This window comes from Gymnoscopelus braueri, assembly GCF_963280865.1.
Source record: "Gymnoscopelus braueri genome assembly, chromosome: 18".
Lineage (NCBI taxonomy): Eukaryota > Metazoa > Chordata > Actinopteri > Myctophiformes > Myctophidae > Gymnoscopelus > Gymnoscopelus braueri.
The window spans coordinates 8,786,033-8,809,861 of record NC_137618.1 but is presented as its reverse complement, the minus strand read 5'-3'; the positions used below and the strand labels follow the sequence as shown (position 1 = coordinate 8,809,861).

Here is a 23,829-nt window from a genome sequence, read left to right as displayed (position 1 = left end):
GCAATGATTACTATCTGAATAATATATTTAACATTTATTTTTACCAAATGAATATAATTTGTAGTATAAATTTACAAATTAATACTACACCACACAACACATTATATAACCTTTCTAATATAATAGTAATATAATAGAAAAGATCAGAAAAACTGTGGTATCAGAATGTTAAGTTCAAGTTTGAAAAGTTGTGTGACGATTATGTAGAACTCAAACCTCTTCTTCTACTACTACTACTACTACTACTACTATTGTTATTGTTGTTGTTGTTGTTGTTGGTGGTGTTGGTGTTGGTGTTGTAGTTATTATTATTATTATGGGCACGGCTGGTGACGTCACGGCACGTCATGAAAGATCTGTATATAGCAGCCGCCGACCTCACAGCATGACATACCAAAGAAGAGGAAATAATTGAAAAAAGGAAGTGGGAATATACGGGGATTACATGATGATTACTGAGAACACCACGGTCCACGAGGTACGGGAGTTGGAGAACAAGGTGGATGAAGAGGAGAACCTGCTGGAAGGGGACGACAGACTGAACGCTTGGGGAAACAATCTGGTAGACGAGAGGGAGATGGCACTGAGGGAGATGGAGATGAAGTTTGCTGCTGAGAGGGAGATGAAGTTTGCTGCTGAGAGGGAGGAGAAAGGTAAGATGATGATGATAATGGAGTTGGAGAAGTTGAAGGTGGAGGAGAGAGAGAACACGGTCTGGGAGAAAGACACCCTGGACACCCCTGTACCCGAAATGCAAAGAGATCAGACAGACCATCCTGGAGACCATGCGACTGTGCATAGGGGACCCAGGCCGGTGGGGGAAGAGAAGCAGGTGGAGGCACAGGTCAGCAAACCCACCACCCACCAACTGTTTGTGGGAAACATCCCTCACGACGTGGACAAGGCCCAGCTCACGGAATTCTTGGAGCAGTTTGGCACAGTCGTGGAGCTCACTATCAAGAAGTGTGGGAAGCTCCCTAACTATGGCTTTGTGGTGTTCGACAACCCGGAAACTGTGCAGCACATCCTCAGTAAGAAGCCCATCAAGTTCCGCGATAACTGCCATCTCAACGTGGTGGAGAGAGAGACCAAAGCGAAGGAGAAGGACACCCTGGACACCCCTGTACCCGACAGAGATCAGAGACCCGGAGGCCGTCTACCTGTGCACAGGGGACCCAGGCCGGTCTGGGAAGGGAAGCCGGGGGAGTCACAGGTCAGGAAACCCACCACCCACCAACTGTTTGTGGGAAACATCCATCACGACGTGGACAAGGCTGAGCTCACTGAGTTTTTTGAGCAGTACGGTAAAGTCCTGGAGCTCACTATCAAGAAAGGTGGGAAGAGCCCCAATTATGGCTTTGTGGTGTTTGACGACTCGGAAACTGTGCAGCAGATTCTCAGTAAGAGGCCTATAAAGTTCCGTGGTAACAGGCCTCTCAACGTGGAGGAGATGAAAACTAAGTCACCAAGGAAGGGGGTTCCACGGGGCCTACTGACCCATCCACAGAAACAGATCTTTGACACTAGACAGGGTGCGCGCCAGGAGGACGAGAAGTCTGTGGCACCTGCCAGCCCTGGGCCCTCGGTGGAAGGTCCAGGCCTCCACACAGTTGTGGAGCCCACAGAGAAGAGCCCAAACCATGTCCCCACCGCTGCTGCCTTCTACGAACAGAGACCCTGTTCAGAGCCAGGGGTCCCTGCTGAGGAGGATGAATCTGCAGCGCATACCAGCTCTGAACCCTCTGCGAAGGCCAAGGAAGAGGCTGTCGTGAAGCTCAAATGTTCGTCAGTCCCCAAGCTGAAAACCTTTGAGCAGTTTTGCAAGGAGCGACCCAGAGAGAATTCGGCATCGGCACGGATAACATATGACCGCAGTACACTTATAGATATCGAATTACGCCAAACTCACCGCTTTTCTGACTTGTTATCCACTGCTTCTTCATGGCCGGCAGAGATTCTGCGAGATGAGTACAAACCACAGCATTGCCCCTCGAGGGAGGTGAAGACAGTGACAGGGGAAAACGTGCCGGAGCATGAACTAGGCTGATATTCCAGGTTCATCCACCTCCTTTACCCGAATACCCGGTATCCTGCTTACAAACAGATGGATGTTCGCAAGCAGGATACCATAGGAGCCAGGATTAAATACCTTCATCCTTTTTCTGTCAGAAACATGGCTGACACCACCTGGTATCGGACCGAGCGACAATCACGGATTGGCCATCGGGAGTACCGGGAGAATTGCCGGTGGGGGCCGGTCTATCTGTGGGCTAGTAGAAGGCTGTGTTGTTTTTTACACCATGGCTCCTAGCAGACGGTGAACCGTCTAGAAGAGGGGTCTGTCTGTGGGTCGGCGGCTAATCTCGCAAACCACTGGACCGATCAGTGCTATCTCGTGCACAATGCCAGTAGGCATAAGTATATCCCCGAATATTTTTCACAATGGAAATATTTTTTTCATTTTTTTATGCAATGTCACAATGTCAACGTCACTACACCACAAGATGCCAGTGAGGGACATCATTTGACACGTCACCAAATATTGTGTAATATTGCACTGGTGGCTGTGACATTTACTGATCTAAAGTACTATTGTTGGAGTGAATTTCCTTGCAATGCCAGGACTAGTATATAGATCAGAATGCCAGAAAAGAAAGAGGAAATAGAGAGAGCTAATATTAGCAAAGAGCTGGCTACAGCCTAACTAACCTTTGACATTTGCATTGCACTGAGGATATTTTGCACTTCAGCAGCGGCTGAGTAAAATGAAAATAATAAAGAACTACTTTCTCTCCATGGACCAGGATAGGCTGTCAATAAACTGCCAATACTTAATACTTGCCATGAAGTGTGAACTGTCTAAACAGATGAACTTTAAAGACATAAGGACTTTACATCCAGAAAGATAAGGAAGACGGTTGTACAAGAAGCAAAGATGAAACCGTTTGGTAAAATATAAATATCTCCTTTAATCTGTGCAGTAAGGTGGTCTCCCTGATACGTTCTAGGCCTGTCACACCTACTGGACCAAGCGACATCGACGGATTGGCCATCTGGAAGAATTCCCGGTGGTGGCCAGTGTATCTGTGGGCCGGTATAAGGCTGTTTTTTTATGGAGGAGGCGAGCCATCCAGAAGAGGATCTGTCCGTGCCAGTAGTAGCAATTCTTTGCAAATATTGTTTGTATTTTTTTTACACAATGTCAAAATGTCTAAAGTGCACTGCAAAATACCAGTGAGTGCAAGCTACAGAATTTGATGAGTTACCAAATATGGTGTAACACTGCATCTAAACTGCTAATGTTGGAGTGCATTTCCTTGCAATGCCAGGACCTGTAGGAATGCCAGAAAAGAAAGAAGAAAGATAGGGAGTTGGCAAAGGCCAAAATAAAAATTACCACCGCTCTTAGATTTCCCCCCCTGATCCCAGAACATCTGGTGGTGGGGCAGTGAACAGGGACATCTCCCTGACATCCCTGTGGCTATCACTTCTTCACGATTTTCTCACTCCCCAAGCCTTTCATTTGACTCTTCGGTCCGCACTGAAGAGACACTTGTTCACTCAGGCTTTTGGCAAACAGTTTGTTTATTTTTGTTAATGTAAAGCGTCCTTGGGGTTTTGAAAGGCACTATATAGATTCAAGTTATTATTATTATTATTATTATTATTATTATTATTATTATTATTATTAAGCCTTCTCCCGTCTTCTCAGCCAGAGCCAAACGTTTGCCTTCTCTTCCTCTCCTGATACTTGGTAGTCTTGATCCAATTCTTTTTTCAAGGCATTCAATGCCAGGGCCAAAACATTTTCTGTCTAGCCCTGCCAAGTAATAATTCCAGCAATTCTCTGTTAATGGATGGACAGAAGAAAAGAAGTTTGGAAAAACCAGGGATGGATCTTATTTTATGGACTTCGGTTCACATTTGAACACCATAGTCTCCCACCAAACTGGCTATTTGTTTACTAGTAATTTTAAATGGAAGTCAATGCTGTTTGGATCAGGCTGAAGCCTTGCCCAAATATGGATTCTCCTATTAGACCCTGTCTTGTTTATTTTTTTAAGTGAGTGAGTGTTACCTTTATTCCAACCATATGTGTATATCTATGTCTATCTATACAATATATCTATCGATATCTAAATCTCAGTTATAGCTTGGCTTTACCACAAGGTGCCAGCATTTTCCCCAGAACTAAGATGACAGAGATTGCTATCAAACACTTTTTGATTGTTTTTGGCCTGCCACTAGCCCCCCGCTTAAAGTTAAAGTGGTTAAGTCAGTGGGTCTTTTATACGCTTTTCATTGGTTAACCGATGAAAAGTATTAACAATTGGATCCCTAGAACCCAGGTTCTTTTTTTCTTCCATTTGCAGCCGACAGTGACGATATCCTGTATACCCATCATCATATATACAGATTCAGCAGAGCGGAACAGTGTGAGGGTACATTTCCATTCAACATTCAGACATGGACTTGTATGAGCAGTGAATGTTGGCACGGCAGACCATACTACAGGTAATGTCCAACAATATGTAATATGTAAGTAGGTGATACAAATAAAGGCACTACTGCTAGTAATAAGTAATACATTATCTATTGATTTTAAAATTATTTTAATAGTTTATAAAGCTCTAAATGGTCTGGCACCTTCCTACCTCTCTGACTGCCTAGAGAGATATGTTCCAAACCGGGCCCTCAGGTCTTCAAGTGCTGACCTGCTCGAGGTGCCTACAATGACATATAAAAAATACGGTGAAGCAGCATTCTGCTTTTACGGACCGACAGTGTGGAATAAACTCCCATTACACCTAAGACAGGCAGCCTCTGTCGATAGTTTTAAAGCACAGCTCAAGACCTATTTCTTCACTCTTGCTTTTAGCTGATTCTTTGGTTGATTTTTAATTCCTCACTGTATTGCCTATTTTAATGTTGTTTTATGCTTTTGCTTTTATTTTATTTTATTTTATTTTATTTTTGTTTGCTTTATTGTTAAATTGGTTCTAACTGTAATTGTATTCTTGCTCTGTAAAGCACTTTGAGCTGCATTTCATGTCATGAAAGGTGCTATACAAATAAAGTTTATTATTATTATTATTATTATTATTATTATATAATAACATTGACATTGTGTGAGTGTGTGTGAGTTTCTCTGTCTTTTAATCACACCCCCAGGCCAGATTGGGCTGAAATGAGGAAGGTCATGGCCAGCTTTTTGAAATGCTTTATATTTTAAAGGAGCGCTTTACCCATTTACAACCTTATCTTCGTATAATTAGTCCTCACTAATGCTCATTATAAGATTGCACCGTTTCTGTCTACTCACTCTGTGTCTCATTGGTGGGCTGTGCCCAGTTCAGAAACCTACCAGTGACATCATGAATAGAAACTACAGCCTTTCTCTCCCTGGAAAGTTAGCATAATGAAATAGAAGACATCTTGTTTGTAATGACCAAACCTGCCTATCGATGATTTATTTTGTTTTCAATTTCAATTTAGTTTAATCAGTAGGGTTTGCTAGTGCAGTTTTTATTTTTTGAAAAGGCTTAGTTTTAGTTTTGTTTATTAGTTTTAGTATTAGGGTCCTTCCTTACACATCAGGAGTGTTTATTTGTGATTAATTTGCATTAATTTGAACAGCTGTTTATTTCATCAGTATATCCACACAGAACGCAAATATTACATACATTTTCACAAACTAGGTACATTTTTTGCCGTGGATAAAATAATCCAACTGTATGAATGAGGCATCACCAGTTTGATATGGAATATATGCAAATGCATTTTTGTAGTGTAGTTTATTTGTCACTCCTGATGTGCAAGGACCTTAAGTTTTACTTTTTTATTGTACTATGGATTAGTCAGGGGTGAAAATCAACAAGCAAAAATAGCAAAAATACTTATTTTTTTTCGCAAGCTCAGCTCAAAATATTGGAATTTAAGCTCTCATATCCACCCAAAAATACTAGGCTTAAATATTTACAAAGGCTAAAACTATTGGCCATTTTCTCTATGATTTTATTTAATTTTAGTTCATTTGGTAAGCAAGCACACAATATAGTTTCAGTTATCTTTTTTTGTATTTCAGTTAAAGCACCACTATGTAACTTTTGTTTTATGAATAAAATATAATGTTGTCCCATCTGTATGGTAGTAGACTATGTTAATACAATATGACTTGTATTTTGTCTCCCTGCTCTTCTATTGAGACATTTAGGTCGTGTCAAAGGTCATGTCTCACCTAGACACAGGATCTGACACAAATGTTGACCTAATGGTCAAGATTCAATGCAATCGGGCAGGCTCTATTAGCTCAATAGTAAAAAATATCTAAATAAAGTCAGGACTTGCACAGGAAACCTGGTTCAATCTGGGGTAGAACAGGAAGGTTACATTAAACTTTTTTTTTTTTATTCCAGTGTTCGTTCCTTAGTCTGTACAGGGTACAGCAGAGGCCCAATCCTACGAGGCCCTGGTGTGGTTGAGAGTGTCCTCAGCTGCACTGATGTCGAGTCCAGGGACCACCAAGGGTCCAAATGGACTGCACTCTGAAAGTGTACATTAAGTACTCAGAGTTACATAAACAGTGAGGATTTTACAGTGTAGATTGGGGGTCTCAGAGGTAAGAAATTGTATCGAATGGGGGTCTGTGGCCTTATGTATATCAAACTGGGGGTCCTTTAAATAAAAAATAAAAAAAGAGAATCACTGCTGTGTCCAGCACCATCATCAAGTCTGCCAACAACACAGCAAGGCTCTTATAGTTTAGAATTTTTATTTTGTTTTTTCTTTATGTTTTCAATTTCAGTTTAGTTTTAATTAGTTTATAACCTGGATTGTAACATAGTTTATTTTTTATTTCTGTTACTAAAATATTTAATTTTTTTTGCTTTAGTTTTAGTTAACTATATATTTCTGTGACACAGGGGTGATTACCACAGTACCGGTACAATGGGGTTGAGCTCATAATCACAATTAATTTTTTATTTCTGCCTGGTAGGACGGGCGAAGGCTGGAGATTATGTCTTTGCCCTTGTCTGTGTGTCTGTTTTGTCTGTCCGTCTGTAAACAGCTTGTACAGTACATATAGTGTCCTTGTTGATGACATGTATTATAGTGTTTATAATTTTTTGTTGATGAATCGACACATAGGACCACAATGGAAACAAGTCCCCAGGACTTTTTTTGTGTCATCCTTTTAGCCTTAATTCTCCGACTGTACCATGTGCATCTAATGCTAAAGGACCACTTCATGTTCAACCTATTGCTCATTATAAGATGGCAGATCTTATTTCAAACGTTTTTTATTTGTTATTTATTGCAACAACAATGGCCAGGCCATTGTTTCTATTAGCTTGGAATAACAGTCAATGATGTCACTGGTAGGCAGGCAGCTGAACTGTCCACAGCCCAATAATGAGTAGACAGAAATGGTGCTATCTCATAATGAGCAAACAGCATAGTGAGGACCAATTATATGAAGATAAGCTTGACAATGGGTGAAGCGCTCAAGTATGTCCTCATTATGACACAAATATGCTCTAAAAGTGAGAAAAACATATTTTTGTTTTATTAGGTCTTTTTAAGCAAAGAATTTTTCCTCTGGAGTTTTAATGCTTCAAGTGTCCTGGGAACGAGTACAATGAAAATGACTAAGAGAAGCACATTTGAAAATAAAGTGCTTTTGCTAAATGGAACATTCAAAGGTGATTGAAATGCTTCAATTGTTTCATTTAATCCAGAAATGTATATTTAAGTTGTGATCTATCATCCTGGATACGACTCTCCACCGGCAGCCACCAAGCACATGCTCATTTCAGCAAAATGGACAGCTGAAATGACCTGGTAGAGGGGATGCTACTGTCCCAGGCATGCATTTCATTATTGGGGAAGTTGCTCTACCTACTGGTGGTGATTACCCTACCTAGAGTAGGCTACATACAGGCTTCTAAGCTGTCTTGGTGGACGACACATTGGGTGGTAAGCACGTTGTAACCTGATTCTGGGGGCAAGCTCACAACGCGTTGCACATGATGTGTTGTGAGCTTGTAGATCGGCCACTTTCCAACGGAATGTTTTACATTTCATTTTGTTCATGATCTCAGATCCTCCATCCTCCTGCCAAAGATCTCTAAATTTGGGCAGTGACATCAATATGAGCTCATCAATATGAGGTCAGAGAATGACAGCCTTAATAGACCAAATGTTGTTAAGACTAGAAAAGGAACATTGTCTACTCTGACAGTGTACAATGTACATTCAGTTAAATCATAAAGCACTGAGGATTTTACAGTGTAGTGTAGATTGGGGACCTGGAGATTTGTTTTTTGGGGCCTAATGCCTAACAAACTGGCGATCCTTGTACTTAAAAGGTTTATAATCACTGGACTAGACAACCTTACTAGTCAGGGTGAAGAAAGGTCACACTTACTCCCCCAACTAAGGGTGTTTGGGGTCCCCACATTCCCATTTAATGTTCAGTTCTTTTTTTCACAGATAAATCTGATTTTAGATCAGTGCTGAATCTCAATCCATCTACTGTACATGTGACTGGCACATGTTATAGATGCATGTGTGTTGTCTTGTCTGCAACCATATATCCATCAACCACTTCAACCTGGTGTCCCTATTTTATTATGCGATTATTTTCTTTTTAATGTTTTTCTTAAATAACAAGAATAGCAGATCTACAAGCTCATAACATTGTAGATCTGCTCTTTTCGCTATTTTTTAAAATAGGTTGAAGTGGTCACCTTTTTTTCCACCTGAAATGACGGCTCTCCTTCTCCTCCCTAGCAGCCGAAGGTGTCCTGCGAGGCGTAGACCATGTAGAGGAATCCGTCCTGGTCTTTGCCCTCCTCGTAGATCTCTGAGATGGACGAGGACATGGACACCATGGTGTGCTGGTTGACCAGCAGGAAGAAGGCCTGCCTGGGCTGCAGCTGGAGACGCTGCCTGATGATGTGGACCAGTTGGCTCATGCTGATGTGGTCGGGTACCAGGAACTTGATCTTGTCCAGAACAGGCAGCCTCTTCTCTCCCTTGTATCTCTCAATGATCACAGGGATCTTGTTGGGATGCTGCTCGCTGATCTGCTGGACTTCTTTGCATCGTTGAGCAAATGTCTTCCTTTGTTTGAAAGGTCTATCAGAAGGCATCCCTGTTTGTTGGTAATAGAATGAAATTATTTAGCTTATTAATGATATATGAGCCAGATAAGGCAGAGTTGAGCAACTGAAAATAGTGCTTTAGTGTCACAGGTAGAAAGCTTTAAATAGGCAGTGAGCCAATGAAATCACTTTGACATCACTGTTGCCCTTTGTTGATATCTGTTGCTTTGGAGACCAAACTGTCACTAGATGGATACATGTTATCATTGCACACCCTGAAGATCTATCTTTTTTTAAAGCTATTTCAGAGAAAGGCAGACCTTCCACTAGTTCATTGATGGCACAGATGGTATGTTACTGAGATGGTATCTCAAAGGTTTTATGGCGGGATCGAACTGAAACCTTGACCAAATATGGAGACGACTGGCATAATAGTCTTGATGTCAGAGTAGGGTTGAAACTTGAAACCATCGGTTATTTTCTTAGTGATTATTGTACTATGTTTTTCCGGTTAACTCATTCACTTGATTTAGAATCAAAAAGCACAATTAACTAGAAAATGTGCTCCTCAGAGCACAAGTCTCCGCCAGCAGACCCGTGCTATTTTAATAGCACGGGTCGTCTTGGTAGAACGGGTCGTCTTGGTAGAATGTGCGTGGTTTTTGGTGTTCTGCAGGGGCGACTGAATATGTAGTGTCTGCATCTAAAGAATGTTCTTCTTGAAGCAATGTGTCATATGGGAGTCGTCGTAATTGACTGGTTTGTTCAAATGCTTGTCTGTCTTCTTCAGTTTCAGCAGTTGATTGGTGTGTTTGATCTATGTCAGTTTTCTCTAGTGCTACATAGGGTGCGTTCGGAAATACAGCACTGAGCGCACTGGCCAATACAAACTAATAGGCGAGTGCGCTCCGGTGTGCAATATCCGAACGCACCCGTAATGTATTTGATCAAGGTGGCCAATTGTTACAGTATTAAGACTTCGGCCTTGAAGACTGATTGATCCTGTCTTACCTCACTTCAAAAGGGCCTTTTGAAGTGACACAGCTATTTATAGGATTTTATTGCGTCATGCGTCCCTCTAGCCAATCAAAGGCATTGGTGTCAACATATTGACACGTGTCACGTGGAGCTTGACCAATGTTAGCTTGGCTAGGGGCCATGCTAACACACGGCGGGACGAAGCGAAAACATACTCTCCACCTCCGGCGGAGACAATAAATGTTTTAATATATATCAACGAATCAATTAAGCACTATTTTATCATCTCACAGCGGTGTCGTGCAGATATAATGAAAATAGCCTATCGACAAACTGTGCTTGAAGATGGGCTTTTCACCATTCTAATTGTTTGAAACTTTATCTATAAAGAAAAAACACTTATTTAAAAAAAACTGGACAAAAAAATTAAACTAAAATTTAAAACAATAAGTAAAAACTAAATTAAAAAAAATTAAAATGTGAAACAACCTATCACCTTGTGACCAACCAGAGAAATGACACCTTGGGTGAGAATATGTTTTTTTTTTAATGTTCTAAACTTCATGACATCCCAACAGGTTCCCTTTAGAATCTAAAGTGAACATGAGAGGATGTCATACAGTATTAAATTATTCTCAAACTGAAACATAACCACACACACGCAACTTGTGTGCCTGCCTCAACTTCTGTTTGTAATTTGATCAAATCTTATTTGTTGCTGGTGTAGGCCTACTGCAATGGTCCCCTCATAAGGGAAATGCAGATGAAATGTAGATATTACAAATCGACTTTTTTTTTAAAGTCAGTCACCTTTAATAACGTACAATCACTGGAAACTCCATTGTACAGTGCGACTCATTTATCTCTTTAAATGTACCATAATGTCCCAAAATAATCTCACTCTCTCTAGGGATGGGTATCATTAGGATTTCTGCTTTTGCTCATCTATTCCGGTTCTTATCGATCCCATTTCCGTTTCATAATGGTAAAAATAAAGGTCAAAGTTTTAGATAAAAATGTGTCCACTTTTAAACATTAACTGAAGAACATTGTATTTACTATTACAAACTGTGTACATTAGTATAAAGTATTATATGCATTATTTATAGGAACAATACTGGTATTGGGTACCCAGCAATTTGGTTTAGATTGGAACCTCCTTTTGATACCCAACCCCCACTTACTCACTCACACAAAGTTCCAAGTAAATATATTTAATAAAGGCCGGTACAGTGAAGAATATGACTGCTGATTAAAGAGCCCATGTTAGCATACATGAGAGGAATGCAGGGCCTGTCTTTACAACAAGTATCAACATTTACAAAATGCCTGGAACAAAATTAGCAAGGGAAGGTCTGAAGAAACACCATACCCTATAAACAAGAATACACTATATACAGTACATGTAGAAATGTACGCAGGGCAAGGAAATCTTTTTTTGTGTTACAGTAGGCCAAGTCCAATGTGAAAGGAGTACTTCACATTAATAATATTGACCTACTTGCTCCTGCGAGGGAAATTGGTTTCAGCTCAACCCAGCTGAAATTAGAAACATCAGAAAAGTGTTTCCTAAACAATTAGCACACTATGTAGAATCATGATCTTTGGGTATCATTCTAAACCTATGCTCCTGCTGTTCTACAGCCAACCAGTAACAGCAATTACATAGTTTATCCTTTTATGAAATATTCAAGCCAATTAGGGGTTTATGGAAGATGCTTCTGAACATCAATTTACAATTTAAGTGATAGAACATGTATTCTACAGATAGTTTGACCCATTCTAATGCGCTTTAATATTACAAAAATGACTGAAATCCGACAGCTTTTTAATCCGCGCAGCTTTAGCGAGAGAACTGCCTGCCATCTCGTTTGCCCTTGTTGACGTGCTTGAAGATCTTGGACTTGTGGACGCTCTTGTTGTTCTGGTAGCCAAAGCCCCCTCCACCTCCTCTCTTCTGCACCTTCACTCCTTTACTGCTCATAACGTCTGGGAGGAAGGCTGGTTGAGGAAAAACAATGACCACTGCTTCTCAACCATGGACCCAAAAAGACCTGTAACGGGTCTGTAACTCCTAGAGGGTACAAATGGAAACCAAATGGACCCGTAAGACAGGTCCATTCATTTCCATTTGTACAATCACAAACAAACACAAACTACTACTACTAAACACAAACTACTGCTGCAACTATAGATAATTTTCTTAGCCATTATTCAATCGATTACTTTTTCAATTAATCAAGTCATTTAAAAAAAAAATGTGTGTATGTATATGTGTATATATATATATATATATATATATATATATATATATATATATATATATATAGTCAAAGAGTCGATTAACCAATTAAGCCAGCAAAAATAGTTTAAAAGCAGAAGTGATGCGCTGTGAGCTTGTAGATCTGCCATTTTCAATTTTGTTTTTATATTTTGAAACGTTTCGCCTATAATTAATGACATGCGTAAAATAGGGATGGCTAATACATCGATATTTTATAAGTTATAGACATTATTATTTTTATAATGTTTAAATCGTTTAGTTCGAATAACGGTTCGGTTGCAGCCGGTTCGGTTGCAGCCTTAAATTCAAAGAGACGAGGGACATACATTGGAAACATGCCGTCACAAAACATTTGCCACCAGACCGGCGAAAGGATACTGAGGTCGACGTAAGGGGGGACCTTGAAGCCGAAGGACAGCGCCACCATGGGGAGGTTGAGGGTATTGACGCTGTAGATCTGCTTGAGCGAGTGCGAGTCGTAGGCTCTGACGTACGCCTTGTAGGCCTCCTGGGCCGACTTGTGGAGGAAATAGTTCTTCTCTATCAACTTCTCCATCTGAGAAACACAAAACAGTTACACACGTCAAAAAACTAAAATATATAACGAACGATTGAAAAATGTTTGTGATTCAAACTGAAAGGATGTCTTACCTGGGCCTGGATGTCAGATATTTTAGCCCAGGAAAATTCAAACTCACTCAGGGGAACCTAAAAAGGACAACATAGTATAATCAATATATTAGCAGCAAGGAGTGGAAATCCTTTGTGCCTGCTCTACATTACAGCAGACATAAAGGACAGTAAGTAAGTAATATATTGGCATCCATATAAAGACAGTTGAACGATACACTACAGCGATCTTCAAATTCCGGACTCTAGTAAAATGAGACTTTTCATTTCACGATTTATACTTGGTTTTCGAGCCGGTGTCGTTCACCGAAAACGGAAGATCTACAGCTTGTAGATATAAAATGTTGATGTCCTTACAAGTATAGTAATACAAACATCTGTGTGTGTGTAAGTTACCTTGGCCTGTTTGAGGAAGCGCAGAAAGCCCAGCTCCTCAGGTCTGAGGATGAGGAGGGCGTGGCCTCTTCCGTTAATACCCCTGGCTGTCCTGCCCACCCTGTGGATGTACTCCTACAAACACAACATAATAGAGCCGTCAGAATTGACTTTCGAATATTCCTTTTAAAACACCACGTGGGCTCGATCCATTCGAACCCATCGAATTTCGTACGTATATTATTAATATAAATTATTGTATGCAATAAAACCTAATTCAAACACAGCAGAAGTCTATTTCTTTCTCTATATGCACCGGCCGCGGTTGGTGCTGAGAAACGCACTCTTGCGAGATCAAATGAATGATTCATACTTATTTTATTAAAACGTATTTTAATAACGGTAAATGGTTTAGATAAAAGCCCGGACTTATCGATGCATCGCTCCAAAGATGTGCTCATTGTGCTGTGATGGAGGTTGGAACAATCTTTACCTTGACATGAAATGGGAAGTTATAATCAATAATTATTCATTAATTATACTTTAATTTGAACCTATTTTTTATAGTCGAAGGTTCTTTTATTTTTAATATTCGAAGGAATAATCGAACATGGAATATTCGTGGAAAGCCTTACAACAGGCATCATCACACCCTGTGGATGTACTCCCGAGTCCTACCAAAAACACAGCACAACAGCCATCAACGCAACACCCACCTTGGGGTCATCTGGGGGGTCGTACTGGACGATCCAGTCCACCTCAGGGATGTCCAGCCCTCTGGCTGCCACGTCTGTACACAGCAGGATGCCAGAGTCAGCGTTGCAGAACTGGAAGAACGTTGTGGTTCGCTTTGTCTGCTTCTGCTTCCCCTGGGATGGACACACACACACACACAGGGAAATACTTTTTACATATCAGTGGTTCCCAAATGTTTTACTTGAAGACCCCCCCCCCACCTTCTTACATCTGAGAGAAGCTGAAACCCCCCCACATGTGTAAAAATGCACACACATTATATAGATCTTGTACAAAGAATAGTAAAAAAAAACAGCAGATTGACAAACTTCTCAATATATTTTTACTATCTTAAACAACATGCCCAAACTTTTGATGCTATGTTGAAAGTGGATGAAAGCAAGTTATGATTTTGTGCAATCCGTTTAACATTTCGGTTATTGTTTTACTACCTCCAAACAGGTCCCTGTGCCCCCCCACACTGTTTTACATGAACAACCGGAGACACTACAGAATGACAAGGATGAACCACAGATAGTCTTACATGGATAGCCAGGCATGGCAGGTCAATATAGTTGAGGAGCTCGTAGTGATATTTCACCGACATGCAGGTCGAGAAGAACACCATCAACTTCTTCTTACGGTTTTTCTTCAGGAAGGTGAAAAGCAGGAGAAACCGTTTCTCTGACGGACAAACCACGTAGCCCTAAACACCACAAACACAACACAAACTATCAGGTTAAAACCACCTTAAAAATACTCCTCTCCACTACCAAACCCTGCCCCAGGAGAAACCATATGCTTAAATGAGTAGTTCACTATTTTCTATCAATTACACACCCCATATAGCCTTGAATTCATGGAGACATTTTAGTTTGTCACATACCAAATGAATTCAAGGCTTCATGGGGTGTGTAATTGGGGGCTGAACTACTCCTTTAACCCACTAAGACCTGAGGCGAAAAAAATCTAAATCCTAACAGTTTTGGGGGAAAGAAATCAAAAAATATTTTTCTCAAGATTTTTCAAAAATAGCAAATCTACAAGCTCGAGTGCCGCGCTATGAGCTTGTGTGTATCTGCTATTTTTGAATAGCCAAAGAAATCTAAAGTGACACATATGCGTTCCAGGTCTCAATGGGTTAAAGTTACAATTCGAAACTTGTTTGAATGATTAATTAATTTTCGGTAATTTTGTGACACTCCTATATGAGGAAGTAGGGCATAACTTCACAAAAGATGTATAGATATATACTAGTGACCAGTACCTGCTCCAGTCCATCGACGGTGGCCTGCTCCATGTGGTCGTCCACTCCGACGTACAGAGGCTCCTTCTTCAGAGAAATACGAGCCAAATCCTCCACTTTACGAGTCTGTGTGGCTGAGAACAGCATGGTCTGTCTCCTCTCTGACACAAACAAGTCATTAAAAATACAAGTTCAGGGAAGGAAGCTCATCTCAGAAGCATGGTCGCCGGACGAAGCCGAACACACAAGATTCTCAGAATCAAATCTACACAATCTGATGATGTGTTCTTCCAAGTCTTCTTGAGAGGAATCACTGAGGACTCCTTTCACTGAGGACTGGAAGAGTCACTGTATGCCTTAGTTGACACCCCGTTCATGACAACACAACGAACAGGCAACACTAAAGGCATTTTATCACACAGTGCAGCTACACTGTATATTTATATTTCCTGGCTGATATTGAAGGTTGATATTGTCCGGACCTCAACTAAGAAGCAGAACTATATGTCCTACATACTCGCAATAAAGTGATTGAGTTCAGAATGAAATAGGAAATACACAGGGATGCAAAGACACACTTGGGTCGTTTTGGGTTCGATACACCCTACCAGCCTTAATCATAAAAGTATAATAATATTATAAGTACAGAATTAAATCTTTAAAATTATTAAAGGAGAACTTCAACCATTTCCAGCGATATCTTCATGTAATTCTTCCTCACTACTTCTCATTGGTGGGATATAGACAGTTCAGAAAAACCTGCCTACCAGTGACATCGATGGGGATTCCTAGCTACAATAAAGTTAGTATGCTGATAAAATTTTGAAATCTTGTTTGAAATGACCAAGTCTCCCTACCAATGATGTCACTGGTAGGCAGGTATCTGAACTGTCCACAGCCCTCCTCTGAGACAGAGTGAGTAGACAGAAATGGTGCCATCTTATCATAATTTATAATGACACGGTATGCTGAAAATGGGTGAAGTGCTATTAACACAGTGTGTGTTGTGGTACAGATATACGCACTGGGCAGAAGTTTGATGATCTGTTTGAGTTCCTCTTCAAAGCCGACCTCCAGAATACGATCAGCCTCATCTATGATCAGACACTGCAGGTTCTTGTACATGAAGTTCGGAGTGTTCTGCAAACAGGACAGTTACAAACTATTACAAATCTCAAAAAGCATCAAATCAACATTTTCCTGACAGGACAACCAACTACAAAACATTACATGAAGATCACCAAAGGCAGCTTGTTTGATGGAGGGATAGTATTAGCATACAAGTAGTATATAGTTAACGTTGTCGTTCCCGACAGGCTTAATAGTGATAAATAAAATGTGTCCTTGTAGTGATTCTGGCAGGAATCACTGATGAGTCCTTTCATTGAATACCACTAGAGTCACTGTCTGCCTTAGTTGACACCCTGATCATTACCACAGAATGAACAGGCAACACTTGAAGGCAGTTTACGCGGTAGAACTGCAAAATAAAATAAGTACAGCTAGACCGATATATTGGTAAGGCCGATGTTTGTATCAGCCATTATTTGACTTTTTTGTTGAGATTGGTATTGTCAATTATGCAGCTGATGATGTGTGCAATTTTAACCACTTTCAACCTGTATTACGACACATTTACACAGTGTGAGGGCCAAAGTCCCCACAAGTATAGCCGAATTTGATAAAGAGACATTGTGGGGACCATTTTCCTGGTCCTCACAAGAGAAATTGTCGTTTTATGGTTAAAACAGATTTTTTGAGATAGGCTGACAATTACTAAAATATTCTGGTGACAATTACTAAAATATTCTGGTAATTACTAAAAGATTCCGGTTTAGGGGTTATTCCTTATTTATAGGTAGTTGCAAGCCGGTGTCAGGCACCAAAAATATCTGATCTACAATATGTCGCACTGCGACATATTGTGAGCTTGTAGATCAGCCATTTTCAGCTTCAGGCTTAGGGTTCAAATTGCCACACAAAAAAACAACCCCAAAAAGCCATTAACAAAATCATAGTCCTACAAGGTTGATGTCCTCACAGTATAGTAATACAAACACGTGTGTGTGTGTGTGTGTGTGTGTGTGTGTGCGCTCGCGTCATAGGTCACCTGCAGGTGGTCCAGGAGTCTTCCCGGCGTGGCCACTATCATGTTGACTCCGTTGGCCAGCCTCTGGGCCTCTGCGGTACGGTTGCTGCCCCCCATGAGGAGGCCGTAGGTGTGGACGTGATGAGTCATCAACTCCTTCATCACCCCGTACGTCTGCATGGCCAGCTCACGGGTCGGAGAGAGGATCACCACCCCGGTGCCTGAGGACAACAATACATTTTATATGTAACGCACTTTATATTTGAACCAAATCTCAAAGTGCTACATATTAAAACAATAATAATAAAACAGTGAAATGAATACAATTCAGATCAAAGCTATACACAGTTAACAAAAAAAACACATGGCATCACTGAGTCCATCTAGGAAAATGCCTTGTTAAAAAGAAAACGTTAAAAGGAAAATAAAGGCGACAGGATTGGAACCGGCAACTCAGCTCATGTTTATGTTGGGTTCTTCGGAGCCCTCCTCACTTCTTACATCTGACGAAAGCTGAGACGCGTGTGTGCACGCCATATACTTTTTGTACAACGGATAATGAGCATAGAAGATCTAACAAGCTCGCTAGATCTGCTATACAGTTCTATAAATCATAATAATACAAATAAAGTGAAATACATACCATTCCTGGGCATGAACTTGAGTTTATTGATGAGTTCTATAGAGGGGATCAGGAAAGCCAATGTTTTACCACTGCCTGTCTTAGCAGCTGCCAAGACGTCCCTGCAGACAGACAGAGACACAGTCAGACAGACAATCAATACACCATATAGTTGGGGTTGAAGTCACAACCGGAACAGTCGAAATTTAATTTATGAGATTTTCAGGCCTGAAAATAGTTAGTTTAAAGTAGTCTCTATATATGGGTATGTTACGTTTGTGATGCCCACCCACCAGGGATTTTTTATATAAAAAAAAGAAAGATTATAAGAGGCGAGTGTTTCAGTCCAGCAACATGACTTGCATTGAGTTTTTCTAACTAGGCTCTTCATGGCCCACATTGACATCAATCCACAACCCAACGTGGAGAACGTGTAACGTACCTTCCCTCCAGCAGGGGGCGGATGGTTTTGTGCTGGATTGGTGTCATATGTTCGAATCCCATGTCCTTCACTCCCTTCAGCGTGCTCTCGCTCACTAGGCTCTCCAGGGACTTAAACGAGGTGTCCTCAAACGCTCCTGAAATGATGAATAAATTCATAAACTCATAGCTGGAAATCAAGTGACACTTACAAAGACAACCGATTGACACATCATGTTCACTTTAAACATCCGTCGTTCACAAACCTTGGGGTTCCCGGCGGGCTTAGTAGTGATAAATAAAATATGTTGTGTCCTTGCAATAATTCTAGACAGGAATCACTGATCGAGTCCTTTCATTGAATACCACAAGAGTCACTGTCTGCCTTAGTTGACACCCCGTTCATTATCACAAAACGAACAGGCAACACTAAAGGCATTTTATACACACTAGTGCTGCTAAATAAAATAAGTACAGCTAGACCGAAATATTTGACTTTTTTGTTGAGGTTGGTATTGCCAATTATGCGACTTTTGAGTACTCAGAAAAGCGCTATATAAATTGTATGTATTGTTATTACTGTGCAGCTGATGTGTGCCAATTTTTCAACCTATTTTGGGCACAGGCAAAATTCTTCAGAAATGTTCGAAATTAACCGATCTACAAGCTCACAGCGCATTTAGAATTTTCTATTTTTGAAAAAACATAATCATATCCAAGTTTTTCAAATTGATTTAGCACTTTGACAAAATATGGGGCAAAACATGTGTAATCAGTGGTCAAGGACTCTCCAAAATCAGCACCGGATCAAAAGATGCGTCATCGGTGGGTCTCTAAGCTCATGTTCTTAAAGGGATAGTTCACCCCCAAAATGACTTTTTTCTATCGATTACACACCCCATGGAGACTTGAATTCCCGGAGATTTTTTAGTTTTTGTCGCATTCCTAAGCCAATAATTTGATGACCGGCGGTGGCTCCGGTAGGAGAATCAAAGTGTCAACTTTGAGTCTCCTACCAGAGACATTAGCATCTTTCCGCCGGTCATCTAATTATTGGCTTAGGAATGCGACAAAAACTAAAGAAACTCCACGAATTGAAGGCTTCATGGGGTGTTTAATTGATAGAAAATAAGTCATGTTTTGGGTGAACTATCCCTTTAATGGGAGGAGTGAGAATAATTTTAAAGCTTTGCATGACTTGTCAGGTCAGATCTTAACTCTCTCAGTGCCAAGCCCCGAGTTATCCAGAGTTTTCTCTGAATACCCTCCCTGCCAGAACGAGAAATCCCGAGTTTTTACTTTTTACTGTGGTCGCGCTATTCTGTTTATTTTTCATGATCACTTTCACTTTCTGATTCCTTCAGACTCATTGGGTTCCGGTTTCATGACGCAGATTCCGTTTCCGGTTCTAATTTTTTTTCCCCGCGGTCATTTTCGGCCAGAATAGGGAAAGTCACGGTTTTTCACACGGTATAAAAAACGAACGCAGAGCTCCACTTCTATTTTCTATAGTCTGGGTGACGAACAGTCATCGTAGTCGTGTATCACATCGTTTTAAGGCCGATCAGGGATTGTCGAAAATGTCACATCCGGTTCATGACCGGATGTGACGTGAGCCTGTTTGGGAGGGGGCGAGCAAGTCAGCGAGGTGCTCAATGTGTCGATTTGCTGCTCTCTGCTGGTACAACTGTCGTATGTGTTTAAAACCGCAATCAGAGAATTTATTTGAATGAAAAATTACAAAATTAAAAAAACACGCAAATTGCTGGCACTGGGGGAGTACTTTATGAAAATACTCTTGGCAGTGAAAGAGTTAATTGGCGTGTTAAACATGGAACAAAACATATATTCTAAGTTGGCCGGAGTCCCCTAGGACTCTATACTAAGGACCCTCCTTTTTTCCCCTCGACATCAATCTCTGACAACAATACTCAGTCTACAAGCTCACAACGTGACGCGCTGAGCTTGTAGATCTGCAATTTTTGCCGAAACACAGGTAAGCAACTCATTGTAACGACTCAATGATTAACAACAGTTTGTTACCCGTCAAACCACTTGGTAGTTCAGGTTGGTCTCCATCTTCCTCATCGTCGCTGTCACCATCATCTTCCTCGGCTGTGATGTTTTTCGTCTGTTCTGCATCTGCATCCAGCTTCTCTTCTTCCTCCTCTTCCTCTGTTGAGTCCGTTTTAACCTTTTTTCCTCCTACAAGACAACATTAAAAGATCCAAGATATTTATTGTTACATCTTATATACAAGAGTATATTTATTTGGTGTTGGTTCAACGTTGTCATTGATATTTACAAGGAAATAAAGGTGTGGGTGTCCTTGCAATAATTCTAGACAGGAAACACTGATGAGTCCTTTCATTGAATACCACAAGAGTCACTGTCTGCCTTAGTTGACACCCTGATCATTATCACACAATGAACAGGCAACACTAAAGGCATTTATGTATAAATTGTACAATTACCATTTATGTTATCTAAATCAGAGGTTCCCTCCCTTTAGTAGATATGGGCCAAAAGACCTTTTCAGTTATAAGTCGGTTACTGGTTCTAAATATGGGTTTTGATATATTTTCTTCGTTAATTGCCCAGGCGTACCTGCTGCTTCAGCAACGTCACCAAGCTTCCGCTTCTTCTTCTTCGTCTTTTTCTTCTTCACGGCGTCTTCCTCTGCCACATCATCTTCTTCTGCAACTACATCATTAATCTTCTTCTCTGCTTCCTGCACAGACTCCTCACCGCACTCCTCTGACGGAACGCTGGATTCCTCTGGAATACAAACATTACAAATACAATTAGGGGTGCGACAGTTAGTTTGGGGCGATAAAATTTGAATGTAGCTTTTTCCTTCATTTTTTTTTATAGCTGAAACAGCTGACCTACAAGCTCACAGCGGCTCGCATGCAAGCTTGTTTTTTTATTTAATTGACAAAAAATATAGCAAATGATAAAGAAGTGATTCTCAATGATTTGACAAATGAAAAAAGTAATTGATAGAATAACCGTTAAGAAAATATTCAATAGTTGCAGCTCTAAAAAATATTTATGATTGATTTGTTTATAGGCCAGAGAAATATCAAGTCAATCTCACTGGAGCTCAAAAGCCGGTGTGTCCTTACAATAATTCTTGACAGGAATCACTGATGAGTCCTTTCATTGAATACCACAAGAGTCACTGTCTGCCTTAGTTGACACCCCGTTCATTATCACAAAACGAACAGGCAACACTAAAGGCATTTATACACAGTAGTGCTGCTAAATAAAATGAGTACAGCTCGACCAATATATTTGACTCTTTTTGTTGAGGTTGGTATTGCCAATTATGCGACTTTTGAGTACTTAGAAAGCGCTCTATAAATTGTATGTATTATGGTACAGCTGATGTGTGCCAATCTTTTACCATTTTCAACCTATTTTTGGGAACGGGACAATTCAGAAATGTTAAAATTCTAGGTCTACAAGCTCACAGCGCATCACAATTTAGAATTTTCTATTTTTGGAAAAACCATAATCATATCCAAGTTTTTCATATTGATTTAGCACTTTGACAAAAATATGGGGCAAAACGTGTGTAATCAGTGGTCTAGGACTCATTTCACTCAGTATTTCTACATCACAGTATTGATACTTTTACTCAACACAGTCTCATAGACGTAATGTACTTTGTAATGTACAAATAAATAATAGCACGTAACCTGAGCCTTTTTATTTTTTGACACGTTATACCAGTGGTTCTCAAACGTTTTCAAGTCAAGGACCCCCAAATTGACGACCCCCATTTGAAAAGATAAGCCAGGGACCCCCATAAGAGAAGATTTTTTTTACGGCTCTAGCAGTGATTCTCAATCATTTTAATTTCAAGGACCCCCAGTTTGACATGCATTAGGGCTACAGACCCCCATTTAATGGCATTTATATCTCTGGGACCCCAATTTTTATTGTAGAATCAATTTTAATTTAACTGAGTGTACAAATGGAACCTACGGGTCCATTTGGTTCCATTTGTACACTCTCAGAGTTACAGACCCATAAGGGTCCATTTGGTTCCTATCTATCATTTAGCTGGGGACCCCCTGGAACTCCCTCAAGGACCCCTGGGGGTCCCCGGACCCCACTTTGAGAACCAATGCGTTATACTTTATATATTATAGGAAATACTACTCTATATGTCAGAGGCAAATACTCAGAGATTATAAAATAATGTATTGGCCCGTCGTGCACATTTTTAAAGCACGCATGCTAGCTAAGGTTAGCACTGACAGCTAGCCTAGCGTTAGTAAACAGTAAAGAGACGTGTTTGTCTTTATAAACAGATGTTTGTTCACCATGTTGTTGTTCTTCTTCATCCTCCTGCTGCTGTTTCTGCTGCTTGATGAGCTTTCGTTCCTTGTTCTTCTCGTTTCTTTTGGCTATTTTCTTCTTGAGGAGTTTCATAGGCAGGTCCGACATGATGGAAGACTGACTTACTGTAGCTACCACACACACGTGTGTCTGATGACTTGAAGGACCCCTACAAGCAGTGTTGCCACATTTTTGTGAGAGAAATAAGCAGCCAGGTCTAGAAAAACAAGCCCAAAAGAAGCGACTACTAATACAATACAAAATACGTAAATGTGTTTAATTGTATTTTTTATTTATATAACATTGTGTTTTTTATTTATATCATTTTTTTATTTATTTTTTATTTTTTTATTTTAATTTTGGACCTATGGACTTCCATATTAGGCCACATGAGCACTTTTACTGTATCGGCTATTTGAAACATTTTAACGACACAAATCTTGTATGGGGGGTCTCTGGCACAATTCTTTTTCAAATGAGGGTCCCCAGACAAATATATATTAATTTGGGGTCCATATCATGAAAATGTTTGAGGAAAAACTGGTTTAAACAACATTAGGAAACAATTAAGCCAAATTAAGCAACTACACTTCAGAAACAAGCCTAAATAAGCAACTATACTTTAGAAACAAGCCTAAATAAGCAACTATACTTTATAAACAAGCCCAAAAAACCGCAACCCGCCGCAACTAACCAATGTTTACAAGCAACTTACGAGAAAAACAAGCCCAAAGTTGCTTATATTAAGCGGACATGGCAACACTGAAGCTGGCGCTGTCGATCGCCTGAAAGGAAAATAAAATACCAAAAGACCCCAAATAGGTGTCGCTCCTAATGCCAGAATGCCAGTAGACATGGAGTAGACGCTGTGGTGGAAACATTTCAACTTTTGTTTTGTATTAAATTAATATTCAATAGGTGGCGATTCAATAGGTGGTGGTATCAGTCTATCAAAGGGCGGTGTGCTCACAAGGATTATAAAATGAGCATTCC

The 23,829-nt window shown here is 40.4% G+C and overlaps 2 protein-coding genes across 2 annotated transcripts; both read right to left on the bottom strand.

Annotated features, from left to right (window-relative positions):
• Positions 1 to 8,789: 8,789 nt before the first annotated feature.
• On the bottom strand, positions 8,790 to 9,155 carry LOC308106013 (microtubule-associated protein 1 light chain 3 alpha-like; the record flags this gene model as incomplete). Its single annotated transcript, XM_080457010.1, has 1 exon — positions 8,790 to 9,155. One exon carries the CDS (start codon positions 9,153 to 9,155, stop codon positions 8,790 to 8,792), a length of 366 nt encoding a protein of 121 aa, XP_080313136.1.
• A 2,128-nt stretch (positions 9,156 to 11,283) lies between these two features.
• ddx18 (DEAD (Asp-Glu-Ala-Asp) box polypeptide 18) lies at positions 11,284 to 22,975 on the bottom strand. The gene is made up of 14 exons (XM_080412649.1): positions 22,821 to 22,975; positions 21,094 to 21,264; positions 20,530 to 20,691; positions 18,509 to 18,644; positions 18,088 to 18,188; positions 17,466 to 17,665; positions 16,381 to 16,495; positions 15,377 to 15,516; positions 14,654 to 14,815; positions 14,091 to 14,243; positions 13,396 to 13,509; positions 13,021 to 13,077; positions 12,748 to 12,925; positions 11,284 to 12,074 (listed from the first exon to the last, which is right to left on the bottom strand). The coding sequence occupies exons 1-14, from the start codon at positions 22,942 to 22,944 to the stop codon at positions 11,929 to 11,931; spliced, it is 1,959 nt and encodes a 652-aa protein (XP_080268775.1). The 5' UTR covers positions 22,945 to 22,975; the 3' UTR covers positions 11,284 to 11,928.
• Between the last annotated feature and the right edge of the window lie 854 nt (positions 22,976 to 23,829).